The sequence below is a fragment of the Physeter macrocephalus genome, chromosome 9, assembly GCF_002837175.3.
Source record: "Physeter macrocephalus isolate SW-GA chromosome 9, ASM283717v5, whole genome shotgun sequence".
NCBI lineage: Eukaryota > Metazoa > Chordata > Mammalia > Artiodactyla > Physeteridae > Physeter > Physeter macrocephalus.
The window spans coordinates 93362257-93375069 of NC_041222.1; the positions used below are offsets into that span (position 1 = coordinate 93362257).

The following is a 12813-nucleotide window of genomic DNA, read 5'->3' on the forward strand; positions in this document are numbered from 1 at the left end:
GCACTGGTGCCTTCAGGCTGTTGGCTGGGGCTGGCCACCCCCACCCAACTCATTAGCTCTTGGGGCTCATGAGCTAGAGGGAGGATCCCACAATTATGCCTATCAGCACCAGTGTCCAGCAGTAGAAGGAGTTTCTAAGTATGGCTGCTACCAGTGTCCATGTCCCCAGGGTGAGCCGCACCCATGCCCTGCCTCTCTGGGACGTGCTCTAAGACCAGCAAGTAGGTCTGGCCCAGGTTCCTATCAAATTACTACTTTTGCCCTAGGTCCCAGTGCATTTTATGAGATTTTATGTGTGCCCTTTAAGACTGAAGTCTCTATTTCCCCCAGTCCTTTGGGACACCCAAAATTATGGCCCTGCATGCCTTCAAAGCCAAACGCTCTGGAGGCTCATCTTGAAGATGCAGGACCCCTGGGCTGAAGAGCCCGATGTGGGGCTCGGAACTCTCCTGTGGAAGAACCTCTGCAATATAATTCTCCAGTTTGTGGGTTGCCCACCCAGGAGTAGGGGACTTGATTATACCGTGAGTCTGCCCCCTCCAACCCATCTCATTGTGGTTCCTTCTCTATGTCTTTAGTTGCAGATCTATTCTAGTAGGTTCCGATCTTTTTCATCAATGGTTGTTTTGCAAATAGTTGTAATTTTGGGTGCCTGTGACAGAACACGAACTCAGGGTCTTTCTACTCTGCTATCCTGGCCAATCTCTATATTGCAATCTTGTTTTGAGAATAAAGGCTTGCAAGCTGGCTTCTCTTTGTGATTCTTCCTCTCCTCCATTTGCCCCTCCCAGCGCTTGGTGGGAGGTTTCCTCACTTGACTACTCTGCCTAAATAAGGAAGATGCATGGCAGCACCCGCAGCTGACGGATGGTAGACCACTTTCTCTTACTTTAAAAAATATTTTGGGGGCTTCCCTGGTGGCGCAGTGGTTGAGACTCCGCCTGCTGATGCAGGGAACATAGGTTCGTGCCCCGGTCCGGGAAGATCCCACATACTGCGGAGCGGCTGGGCCCGTGAGCCATGGCCGCTGAGCGGAAGATCCCACCTACCCCGGAGCGGCTGGGCCCGTGAGCCATGGCCGCTGAGCCTGTGCATCCGGAGCCTGTGCTCCGCAACGGGAGAGGCCACAACAGTGAGAGGCCCGTGTACCAAAAAAAAAAAAAAAAAAAAAATTTTGTAACCACTTCAGCCCTCCTTCCACCCCACCTATATCTGTAGTATTCCAGTTGTGGCAAGACAATGTTATGGAAGTAGTAATTCTCAGGTTTTTGGTCTTTTCCATCTCAGAACTTTGTGTGTCCAAGAGTGGCATGGCTGGGCCCAAACTAGAATTGGCTGAGTAGTTAGACATGTTCAGGGCATGGTGTTCTAGTGGAGTTTGGCAGGGGTCCTACGTCGGTGGCCTTGGTGCTGCAGCCCTTTCCCTGTTCCTTCCAGAGGTCACACCTTGCTGCCCCTCCCTTCCCTGGAAGTCAGGCATTTTCTGCCTTTGCTGTTCCATCTGTGTAGGACACTCTGCATTCATCTTCAGAGGGAGAAATAAATGAATTATTGCCAATCATGTTTCACCTCACTTGTCCCTTTCTTGGAGGACTTCCTTAAGTGCCCATCTAAAGTATTAGCCTTGTCGGTGTCTGTCATGTTTATTTAAGGTAAGCTGAATGAGAGCACGAAGTTGTCCTTTTTGTTTTATATCCAGTCCAAATAGCACCTGACCCACAATAGGCACTTAATAAGTGTTTCATTAGTGGTTGGGTATCTTTTCATGCTCCTCTCCATTGGAAGTTCCCACCTTAGAAGAGTTTGTTGGAAATATCAAACAATACAAGAAAGGCCATTAGGTACAAAATATTCATGTGTTTATGAATTCATGACCAAATTAAATATGCAATTTTATATAAAAAGAGGCGTGTGTGTGTGTGTGTTTTCTCCCCCATCTTACTGTTCTCTGGAGCAGTGCTGAGTGACCCGGGTGCAGGGGTGTGTGTTCTTGCTGTGTGACCCGCTCCATCCTTCTCCCTTTTATGCTTCGGGCTCAAGCTCGCCCTGCATGGGTGTGTCTGCTCTGACTCTGGATTTCCGGGTGCCAGGTTCCTGGAGGACTGGAATCCAACCCCTCCTTCCTCCCTCGCCTCCCTGCCCTTCCCCCGGGGGAGGGACCCCAGCCTGGCCCGGCTTCCCCACAGCCTCCGCAGGTGATGTCTCTGGGCCACACCTGGGCCTGCTGGGCTCCCTTGAGGTGCAGACCGGCTCTGACAGAGCTGCTGGGAAGGGGGGGTGGGGCCCTGCTGGCTGGGGTCATTCTGTGACCCCCTCACCTGGGGGCCTCCTGCAGCTCCTGGGCCACCTTCCCTTTCTGGCCCCGCTGGCCCTTCTGCATCCTCATCAGTGGGCCCAGTGGCTCAGCCCTGCAACCTCTTGGAGCCCCAATTCCCTTGCCATTGGACTTCAGGCCCTGGCTCTCCCACCCACCTAGAGTTCCCGGGAGGCCCCCCGGCCCCTCCTCTGTCCCCTCCCCACAGTGAAGGTGCCGGGGGCAGAGCTGCACCCCCACCTTGGAGGCTCCCCTCCTGCCCCGCCCATTGCTCCTCAGGCTCGCCCTGAGCTCAGCGGCAGGGAGCTAACCCAGCCAGTAGAGGGCAGCACACGTCTGCTTTCCCAGCCTGCCACCTGGAGAAGGACTTGGAGGGGAGGCAGCCATGGCCTCCAAGTCTGGGGCTCAGACAACACGGGTCACTGCCACTCTAGACCCGCTTGACCTGCCACCTCCTGCTCCTTCTCTTGACGAGGACTTAATTTCAAATCCCTAGGTCTTGGCACCAAAAAATTGATGCAGAGTTTCCATTGTTTCTGGGTTTGCTCTATCCCAGACCTAAAGCCAACCTCTTGGTGGTGGAGCCCACCTAGGGCCCTGGGACTGAAAACCAGTTCCTCTTCCTAAAGCATCTTTCTTAGACGAGGTGACTCCTGAGCTCTGAGGCCAAGAGCTCAGTCTCTCTGGCTCCACCTTCATCAGAGGGACTCCTCCGTCTTCTAAATCTACAAAGGGTGTGGGGAGTGAAATACGGATCAGGATTAGAAAATGTGGAGAGGGTCAGTTGCAACCCAGCTTTTCCCCAATAGGGCTGCAAGCTACTGTCTTAATCCTCCACAGTCCTCCACTCTCCTCCCTCCTCTTCTCTGGACTGACCTTGGCTTTGCTCCTGTTCAATTCCCCCATTTTTTCTCCTTCCCTTTTATCACCAGCCAGCACTGAGTAAGGTCATGTGCTATGATCCTTCATTACAGGGTCTCCTATTCTCCATGTCAGTGCCTTTCTCCTGACCTTTGACCCCTACCACACCCCACCCCTCCAACACATTCATATGTTATGGAGTTACCCGATGAAGGTGAGGATAGCCTGATTCTCACGATGGGCGAACGCATGGCTCCAACGCCACAGCGATTCCTGAGCCCACCCTCCCCACCCCCGAAACCTCATCCCCAGCAAGCTGAAGGCATGCAACGTGCTGCCCAGGGTCAACCAGCAGGGCCGGGGCGTCCTCGGTCACAGCCGGTGACACTGCTTTCCTAAAAAGCACTGGAGTCAATTCTAACGCCTCAACCATTGCCTCATCCACATGGGGAACCCTGTTTGGCTTTATAGAAATGTAAGCCATACAGGGTCTTTTTCTTTTTTTCTTCCTTTGAGGGGATAGAGGCGACAATGTTTTTGTTGGTGGTGATTCTGTTCATTGTTGTTTGGAGTTTTTTGCTAAATTTACCCTAAATTTACCCATGAGAAGCCGTGCTAACCAGAGGCAGGGGGCGGAGCCCAAAGGAGCATGGGATTGCTGTACCCAGGCCCCCATCACTCCCTTCCTTCTCTCCCCCTACTGCAGCTGTTTCCTTTGGTTTCCATCTCCAAATCTGAGCGGTGAAGGAGGGGGGAGAAAGAAGTTTCTCATTGCACCAAGAGGCGCTGCTTCTAGGCCTGCAGCTCTGAGCAGCCTCTGCCGCCCTTCTCAGGCCTGGATGACTACAGCCCTGGGAGGGATGCTGGCAGAGGGCCAGCCTTCCACTTGCGGCCTCTGGCAGCTGCAGCCCAGGGGTGGAAACCTTGAGTTGGGTTCTGAAGGCTTAATTTCTACCCTGACTTCTCCAGTGAGGATTTGAGTAGGTTCCACGTGCAAATGCCCACAGGAAATTTGCAACCCTCCAAGTCCACTGATGCGAACACACGATCAACAGAGGTAGGACCCTGCCTTTCCACGGCCGCTCACGGGGAGGCTGCCTCTGCAGACCACACGGCCTCCCGGCTGGCGGAGCTTCCTTTTGATTCTAGGGCTCTCCGACCCAGAGACCAGAGGCCACAGCCCTCAGCTCTTTCCCCGCTCCCCACCTCCCAGGAGCCGTCTCCTGCCCTGCTGTGGAATGGGGACCTCTGCCTGGGCCCCTGTTCCGATCCACGAGGCCCGGCTCCTTCCTCTCTCTGCTGAGCTGTGTTGGCTGGTGAGAGCAGCCCCTCCCCGTAGGGTCCCGGTTATGTGAGTCCTTTGTCCCTGGAAGGTGGCGGGGGCGATGCAGAAGAGCAGGGGGCAAGAACAAGTGGGGACAACAGCAGCAGGGTCAGAAGAGGGTGGCAGCATCTCAGACCACAGCCGAGGAGGAAGACGGGGATGGCGAGGAGGTGGCTGAAGGGGGCGGTGAGGAAGGACTGTTCCAGAACAGCCAGCGCCGCTTAGGCTGCCGCTTCAGGTGGAGGTAGTCCTCCTTCTCACGCTCCTTCCGGGCCCGCTGGTAGTGATCTTCCTCCTTCAGGTACCAGACAGGCGGCCACCGGTGCTTCTCAAAATACTCCTGGTTTTCTGGAGCAGAACGCAGTAGGGCTTGATGAGGAGGACATCAGGAGAAGGGGCGAGAGGGACTCCCACCCTGCCCTGCTGCCATGGGACCTGCAGAGGGCCTCCGGTCCTGCAAGGACCACATCCCTTCACAGAGCCCCCTCAAGAGAGTCAGGGGCCCAGGGAGTGGGGCCAACAGTACGTACCGGGGAAAGGCGTTCCCACTTGTGTTATTCTTCAAAGACAGAGGGAAGATCTGCACGGGGCTTTAGCGTGTGCTGAGAATAACGTAGGCTGAGACAAAGGATGAGGGAGAAAGGGCAAGCAAAGCTGTCGGCAAGAAGATGCTCGGCTTGGGTGGGCGACAGCAGAGGTGGCTGGCAGAGCTGAGGTTTCCAAGGGAAGTGGGGATGGGGGTGTTGCAGGAGGTCAGACGGGAGGGAAGGCTGGACTGAGGGGTTTGGACCTATTCTGGAAGGCCGGGGGGGCACCACGGGAGTTTGGAACCAGGGGAGTGATGCGATTGGAGCTGTGCTTTAGAAGGAAAATGCTAGAAGGGTGAAGAGGAGAGAATGGGGGTGGGAGAACTGGCAGGGTAGAGCGAGAAGCTGCTAGCAGGGAGGGGATCACAGCAGAGTGGAGGGCGCCCAGCAAGGACCTCAAGACGGAGCGGCAGGAACTCAGGGAGGCCAGCAACACCTCTCCCTGGAGCCCATGCGCTTCCTGTGGGCCCCAGGACCTGAGACATCAATTAAGCAGAGGCCAAGCTGCAGGGACCCCAGAGGATACCCAGACCTGTGCTGCCCAGGCTGTGACTTGTGCCCATTCCTAGGTTATGAAATTAATGTCATGGGTCAGGAGCAGCATTGAAAACAATGGATATATTTTTCTATATGTGTACTGGGTCACAAGATAAAATGTATTGCTTATTGTGGAGCTGATCCAAAAAGGTCTGAAAACTACCAACTCTAGTCTGACTGTGCTTATGAGAAACAGAAGCCCAGAGGGGCAAAGTGAGTTGCCCAAGGTCCCCGAGGGAGCCCTGCCCTCCACGCCAGCACTTTTCCCGGGCCCCTCTCTGCTTGGCTGGATGCACCTCTGCAGGCTGCTCCCCACCCACAAGGTCAAGGTAGGCCCAAGGGTCTGTGGCAGTCTCCGGGTGCCCTGGGGTCAGGTCAGAGATTTGGACCCAAGCAGAGGGAGGAGCACAGGTGCAGCCGGGGGTGCTCACCTGGGGACATGGCCTTCATGTCTCGAGGGAACTTGCGACACACGTTGTTGTAGTTGGTGCAGATGTGGTGGAGACACCAGTCAGCCAACTGATACGCGCAGTGGAACTGGGAACAGACGGGAGCGCATCTGTGCTGGGACCCCGGGGCGGGGTCTGCACACAGACATCTACAATTGCCTTCAGAGCCAAAGCTTTGGCGCAGGTGGGCAAAGGCCCTGAGTCATAAAGACTCGAGAGGCACCTCGAGAGGCAAGGCCACACAAAACCGTAAGGGAATGACGCTGGTTTTGCTCCTTGGCACTGTCACGACCACCACCTCACCTCTGACCTGTCCCCGGCAGCCCCAGAAATCCACATTCCTATGTGGCGGCATCCTGCTGTGTCTGCCCTCCTCAGATATGAGCCCTCATCCTCCCCGCTGTCAGGGACCAAAGCAGCCTGCACTAAGGTGCTGACAACCAGGCTTAGAAAACCGACTTCCCAGGTGTGTCGTCTGCCATGCTTTAACTTCGTAAACTACTCTTTACTGGTAGAATTTCTGGCACCCTGAGGGCCAGTGTGGGAGATTTTGCTTGCCTGTTTGGGAAAATGGAGGTGGGAAGTTCATTTTAGATGGAGAGTCGTCAGTGTGCCTTAAATGACCTCAGCAGGCAGCAACCACATCTATACATGATTCTGGGCTTCCCTCCCCTGTCCTACGGTTTCCTGAAGTCTCTGTCCCTTCCCCCCATGGCCAGCCTCTCCTCTTGGCGGGGTGGGGTGTATCCTCTGGCCTGGAGGATGAGATGGGCTCTGCCCACTCAGGGAACCAAGTCTGAAAATGGGTTCCCTTCCTACCCACCACCTCCCAGCCCCTCCCCATTCGCTGCCAAATGGGCAGACAGAGCCCAAAGCTGAGAATGTTGGAGAGATTCCTTCCCCTGCCGTCCTACCTGAGCCAGTTCCAGGAACACAAGGACGTCCCCATCGATGTCTACCATCATCTGAGTTGCTTCCATCAGCCCGGTCACTGTGTATTGCTCTGTGACACACACACAGCCAGGAATGGGCTGAAGAACCACAGGAGTGGACAGGCACTTGCTTATCCCCCCTGGCAGGGGCCCATTGCAGGGAAAAGGGGTAAGTCCCAACAGGCCAGGAAAGGCCACAGGAGATATAAGTGTGCTCCTACCAGTGAGGAAACTGGGATTAGAGCAAGACTTTCCAGGTGGAGTGGAGGTGGGAAGTGAAGGAGATCAGAATCACCTAAAAGGATTTTTCAAGCTACATATGTTGCAACAAGTAGTTACATAGGTGGGGGGAAAGCCCCCACCCTCCAGAGCAGCCACTGAAACTGATGGGAGAGGGTATTAAACCTCAGGTTTGCTGAGAACTATGAATTAGAACTAAGGATTAAACCAAGTTGTTCGTATTGATTTAAATTTTGTAACAAATTGTGTACTACTAACCTTGCATTTCATGTTAAAACGTTTCTATGGAAGAAGTAAACACTCTTAGTCCTGAATTTTAACTGTATCACTATAAACTCATAAAGTACTTTATCTTTAAAAATATATTTCCCTGGGCTTCCCTGGTGGTGCAGTCGTTGAGAGTCTGCCGCGTCCGGAGGCTGTGCTCCGCAACGGGAGAGGCCACAACAGTGAGAGGCCCGTGTACCGCAAAAAAAAAAAAAAAAAAAAAAAAAATATTTCCCAGCTCAGTCCATGGAAAAGACCTAGGAACAAGAGCCATCCCAATAGCAAAATCAATTCTAATGCACAGATTGCAGCCTTGAAATCCCATTTCCAACTACAAGAAACCAGCACTGCTTAGAGAAATGGCTGATTCCAGGTCTGGGGCAGAAAATGTACAAGAGGAACCTGGAACATCTTGTCATTCCAGATAATCAGAAAGCTCAGAGACTCTGCAGCCAACTTGAAGAGACTCCTACAGGCTAAGGAAGCAGTAGGGCATTTGAGCTTCCATAAAACTAATTGCAATTATTTGAAACCAACTGAGTATGTTCAAATCTGAGAGTTCATAAGCATACTTAATAATAAGAAGCTAACTGGTCACTCTCAAAGGATGATAGGAAAACAAATGTATCTTGAAAACTGGTAAATAAAAGAATCAAGCATTCACCTGCCTCTTCTACATGAACTATACCACTGGGTAAATGAACAGTAGGTGAGGGCAAGTTTCTCTCTTTTTAGAAGTATTCCAACAGATAAAGAAAAAAATGACTGAATTGGAATATTACCATTTCACAACACCTAATAAATTAATGGATCCAGGCAATGACACTCAACGGTTGCTAATGTCACAAAAAGAGAGAAAAGCAGACAGTCTGTGCTTCTTGATGAAAAACAGAAACAATGTATGAAGTAGTCTTACCAAAAGAAAACTGAATGTGAATCTGATCTAGCCTCTAGATCCAGTGGCCAGTTTACAGGAAATATGGTGTACTATAGAAACGCAATCAGTAAAAAAAAAATCTAGATTTCCTAGATCAGTGGGGTTTTTCCAACAAATTGCAAGGGAAAGTTTTTTTTCATGGACAAGGTACTTATAGATTAAAAAAGAAAAAACTTAAAGGATATATAAAAAATAAAATCATGCTATAGTGTTTCAGGATGCACATTTGGATGATAAAACTATGAGGAAGTGTAAGGAAGTGAGGCCATAAAAAATATCCTAAAAAAGAGTAATAGGCAGAGTGGTTCCTCCTGGGGACAGGGGAAGGGCCTGTGGTTGGGAGGGACAGGTGGAGGGCTTCCGGTATGGCCGGCAAGGGTCCCTTTGCTTTGTAATAATTCATTAAGCTGACCATATATTATGTGTATTTGTGTTATATTTAACATTAAAAAAAATTTAAGCTTGGGACTTCCCTGGTGGTGCAGTGGTTAAGACTCCATGCTCCCAATGCAGGGGGCCCGGGTTCGATCCCTGGTCAGAGAACTAGATTCCACATGCATGCTGCAGCTAAGAGTTCACATGCCGCCAGCAAGCCACAACTAAGGTGCCCACGTGCCATAACTAAGGAGCCCACCTGTCACAACTAAGACCCAGTGCAACCAAATAAATAAATAAATGTTAACAAAAATTTTTAAGCTTGAATTAATAACTTTATAGGAAGCATATATCACTAAACACAAAGCACCACTTATTACACTATACTTGGCATCTCACGGGCCCAGCCGCTCCGCGGCATGTGGGATCCTCCCAGACCGGGGTGCGAACCCGGTTCCCCTGCATCAGCAGGCGGACGCGCAACCACTGCGCCACCAGGGAAGCCCCACAACACATTTTTTAAATATGTTTTTTGGCACGTATGGAGCATTTCACTGGAAAAGTCATTCAATGTTATTTTCTATAAGCCTTTCCACGTAGCAGTGATTAACATTTTTAAACGCTACCTTGTGAAAATTACCCATGTGTGCTTAACCAATGGTGCCTATTTGACTTGTTTCTGATTGCCTGCCATGATGAAAGAAACTTAAACACCTTTATACGTTTTTTTCATGAGGGTCACTCCTTTGTAGATAGTCTTTCAAACGTTGAATTACTCGGTCTAAGAGTTTGGACAGTTTTCTGTGCTCTGGGAAGGCCACAGCACTTTTTCATGGATGGCCATGGATGACATATTGTTGCAGCTCTAATCTTTATTATTTATTTATGTATTTATTTATTTATAGGCTGCACAGTGCGGCATGCAGGATCTTAGTTCCCCAACCAGGGATCGAACCCATGCCCCCTGCAGTAGAAGCGCGCAGTCTTAACCAACCACTGGTCCGCCAGGGAATTCTCCAGTTGTAAGCTTTAGAAGCCTCTCTCTCGCTCCCTGCCCTAAAGCCCTCGGTGTCCCCTGGGCTCCCTCTGCAGAGGGAGTTAAGCTCCTTGATGTTAAGGCTCAGCGCTCAACATTTGGTTCTGATCAATGATTTCTCCCGTCTTCCTGGAACCAAGTCCCACCTTTCTACTCATTTCTCATCATGAGATCACTGCTTCCCTCACAGCTCAGTCCTAACCTTGATCATCTGCCCAGGGCCCCAGCAGCTGTGACACTGGGTCCTTCCCTGAACCTCAACTCAGTATCTGAGGCCCTGCTCTCTGCCCCCTGACCCGCCCAAGAATACTAACCTCGACATCAACACCAGTACAAGTAGCAACGCCAACACCAATGCAATGCAAATGTCGACTCCAACATCAGCAGGCCCCAGACACCCCTCACCGGGACGGCACCATCTCTCCTCCAGCCCTTGGACCCCGAACTCCTGCTCCTTGGTCTCCCTCCTGCCTCAGTCCCTGCTCCAACCCATCTCTGGGGTTGGTCCATCCTGAAAGCTGAGCTCGAGCTCTCAGGATCTACAAGGAATCAAGGAATTAGGAGTGGCAGGTCAATGTTTGCTGTCTATTTCTAGAAGAAGAAAGGGAAAGTGAAGGTGGAAGAAAAGAAGGAGGAAGAGGGAAAGGAGAAGAAGGAGAAGGAAGGAAAGAAAGGAGGAAGGGGAGGAGCAAGGGAGAAATGAGGAACGGTGTTCTTTTCTTTTTGACTTCTTGAGCTTGCATGAGTGCGGCCAAGCTAATAAGAACACCAGGCCCTAGCGTCTGCTGGAGCCCACTGTGCGGGGCCAAGATGACCTCTGGACTCGAGAGCCTACAAGGTGATCCCACCGAGCAACACTCTCACACATTTCTTTACATCCCTGTCCTCCCCCAAACCCCGATACGCACCGACGTATTTCATTTTATGTAAACGTATTCCCTGGGTGCTCATGGCCTGTCCCCTAGGAGGAGACAGGTGAGAGAAGAAATCATGACTCCTGGGGGTCCCCGACTCCTCCTCCCGGGAGGCCCCGGAGCTTAGTTACCTGTGAGGGCGACCAAGTGTGGCAGGCAGAGGCGGTTGGCCAGGATGATAAGCTTCATGTCGTCCAGGTCAGGGCTGGAGGTGAACATGCCGGTGTACAGGTATTCCAGCACTGCCCTCATGCAGCTCTTGCTCGTGTAAGGAAACACCACCTGCGGGTGGGAAGGAATAGAGCAGGCTGCGGTGAGGTCCAGCTTTAGGGAAAGAGTAACTCAGTTCCGAGGGACTCAGAAGGCTCTGGCCCACCTAGCTGGGCTACTCCAAACAGGCTGCCACCCCTTCGCGGCCCCTGGACCTGCTCAGAACCCCCCTTCCCCAAAGGCTGGTCTCCCACAGCAACAGCCTGTGCTGAGCCCACATGCTGAGCACCTATGAGCAGGGCTCCAACAGCTTTTAAGAGGACCTGGACTCTTGCTAGCATCCTTCCGGCCTGGAGGGTGTGTGAAGGGGCCTGGCACCCAGCCCCTCCCAGCCCTTCAGGGAGCAGTGCAAGTGGGATGCGAATGAGCAAAGCAGACGCCAGCTGGTGTCTCCGGGCTGCGTGAAGCTGCTGCTCTGGCCCTCTGGGATCTCTTCAGCACGGCACCAACTTTATCATCGGACGCCGGTCTCTCCAGGCTACACTGGATCAGCTGGAGCTTTACGGCTGCTTCTGTGGTAGTGGTGGGCCCCGCGGCTTTGCAGAGTCCCCAGCCTCACACTTTTGCACATCCCAAACCAACTCACGCTTCAAGGAGCAGAGACAACTCAAATCTGAACCCCTCCACTTCACCTACCGGAAGGACGTCCTGCCCAGAAATTTTAGGAAATCCCTACTCTGTATCATAGGACGCTCTGCTGCACTGTTCTTCGTCCAGCTTTTCATTCAAGTGTTTGCTGAGCACTGACTAAGGGACAGCGCTGAGGAGGGTACTCATCAGAAGTAAAAGACCTAGTCCCTACACTCAAGAGAAACCACAGACCAGCTGGGGAATCGGGGTGTGGACCCTCAGAACTTGAAACCACTGCACAAAGAAGGACCTTGTTAATTGCAAGGCTGAGTGATGGGCAGTCAATGTTGCAGGAGTTCAGAGAAGATGGAGAACAGGGCCATGGCCTGGGCTGCTCGGCTTGGCTGGGAGAATGGAAAGGCGAGAACAGAACTTGAGAGGACAGACTTACTTAAGAGGATATTTCTAAGGACACACTGATAGGCCCCTTCCAACTCTGTGTTTCCAGTCTAGGTGCCCAAGAAAGCAGCGGTATCAGTGAGAACAGGGGGTTGGAGTGGCCCTGATTAAGGGAAGGGTGATTGCATGAAGTGTTTCTTTCCAGTTTCTGTATTCTGATGCTTTGAAATTTGGGGCCTTGCTGACCCTAGAGGGACTTCCTAGTGATAATAAAGGACTCACCTGAGATCATGCCTTTCATATGCAAACCAAACAATCCAGAGCCTACACCCCCAGTTATCTCCTTTATCTGCTCTCACACTCCAGGCCACTCTCCCCCTGCCCTAATTACCCCAGGGCCAGGTACTAGATGACTCAGGACAGCCCCTATGCCCCAGAGCCTGATGAAATTATTCTAACTAGCCAACTTTACGCCTGGTACCCTGCCTCACCTGTTCCTTCCCATGGGAGAGACAATAAAGGCTCTGCCCCCAGTTCCCCTTACTTCCTCTGCCTCATGACCCAGCCTAGTGCTTCCCTGCATGTCCCCAGATGCTGTGTGTGCCCCTCCCATTGAGATCTGTGAGTATAACAATCTATCTTTTTAATGGCGTTTTTTTCCTGATCTGTTGGCTTCACCATACCTCAATTATAATAAAACCTACATTTAGGGATTTCCCTGGTGGCACAGAGGTTAAGAATCCGCCTGCCAAGGCAGGGGACACGGGTTCGAGCCCCGGTCCGGGAAGATCCCACATGCCA

The 12813-nt window shown here is 52.0% G+C and overlaps 1 protein-coding gene across 1 annotated transcript in view; it reads right to left on the minus strand.

Annotated features, from left to right (window-relative positions):
- Nucleotides 1-3709: 3709 nt before the first annotated feature.
- Nucleotides 3710-12813, minus strand: part of RHOBTB2 (Rho related BTB domain containing 2) — a 12324-nt gene continuing 3220 nt past the window's right edge. Inside the window, exons 4-7 of the mRNA XM_028494191.2 lie at nt 10905-11055; nt 6987-7075; nt 6055-6160; nt 3710-4847 (exon numbers count right to left, since the gene is read on the minus strand). Of these exons, the coding sequence (XP_028349992.2) occupies nt 4630-4847; nt 6055-6160; nt 6987-7075; nt 10905-11055 (564 nt within the window). The 3' untranslated portion in view covers nt 3710-4629. The remainder of the gene's footprint in view (nt 4848-6054; nt 6161-6986; nt 7076-10904; nt 11056-12813) is intronic.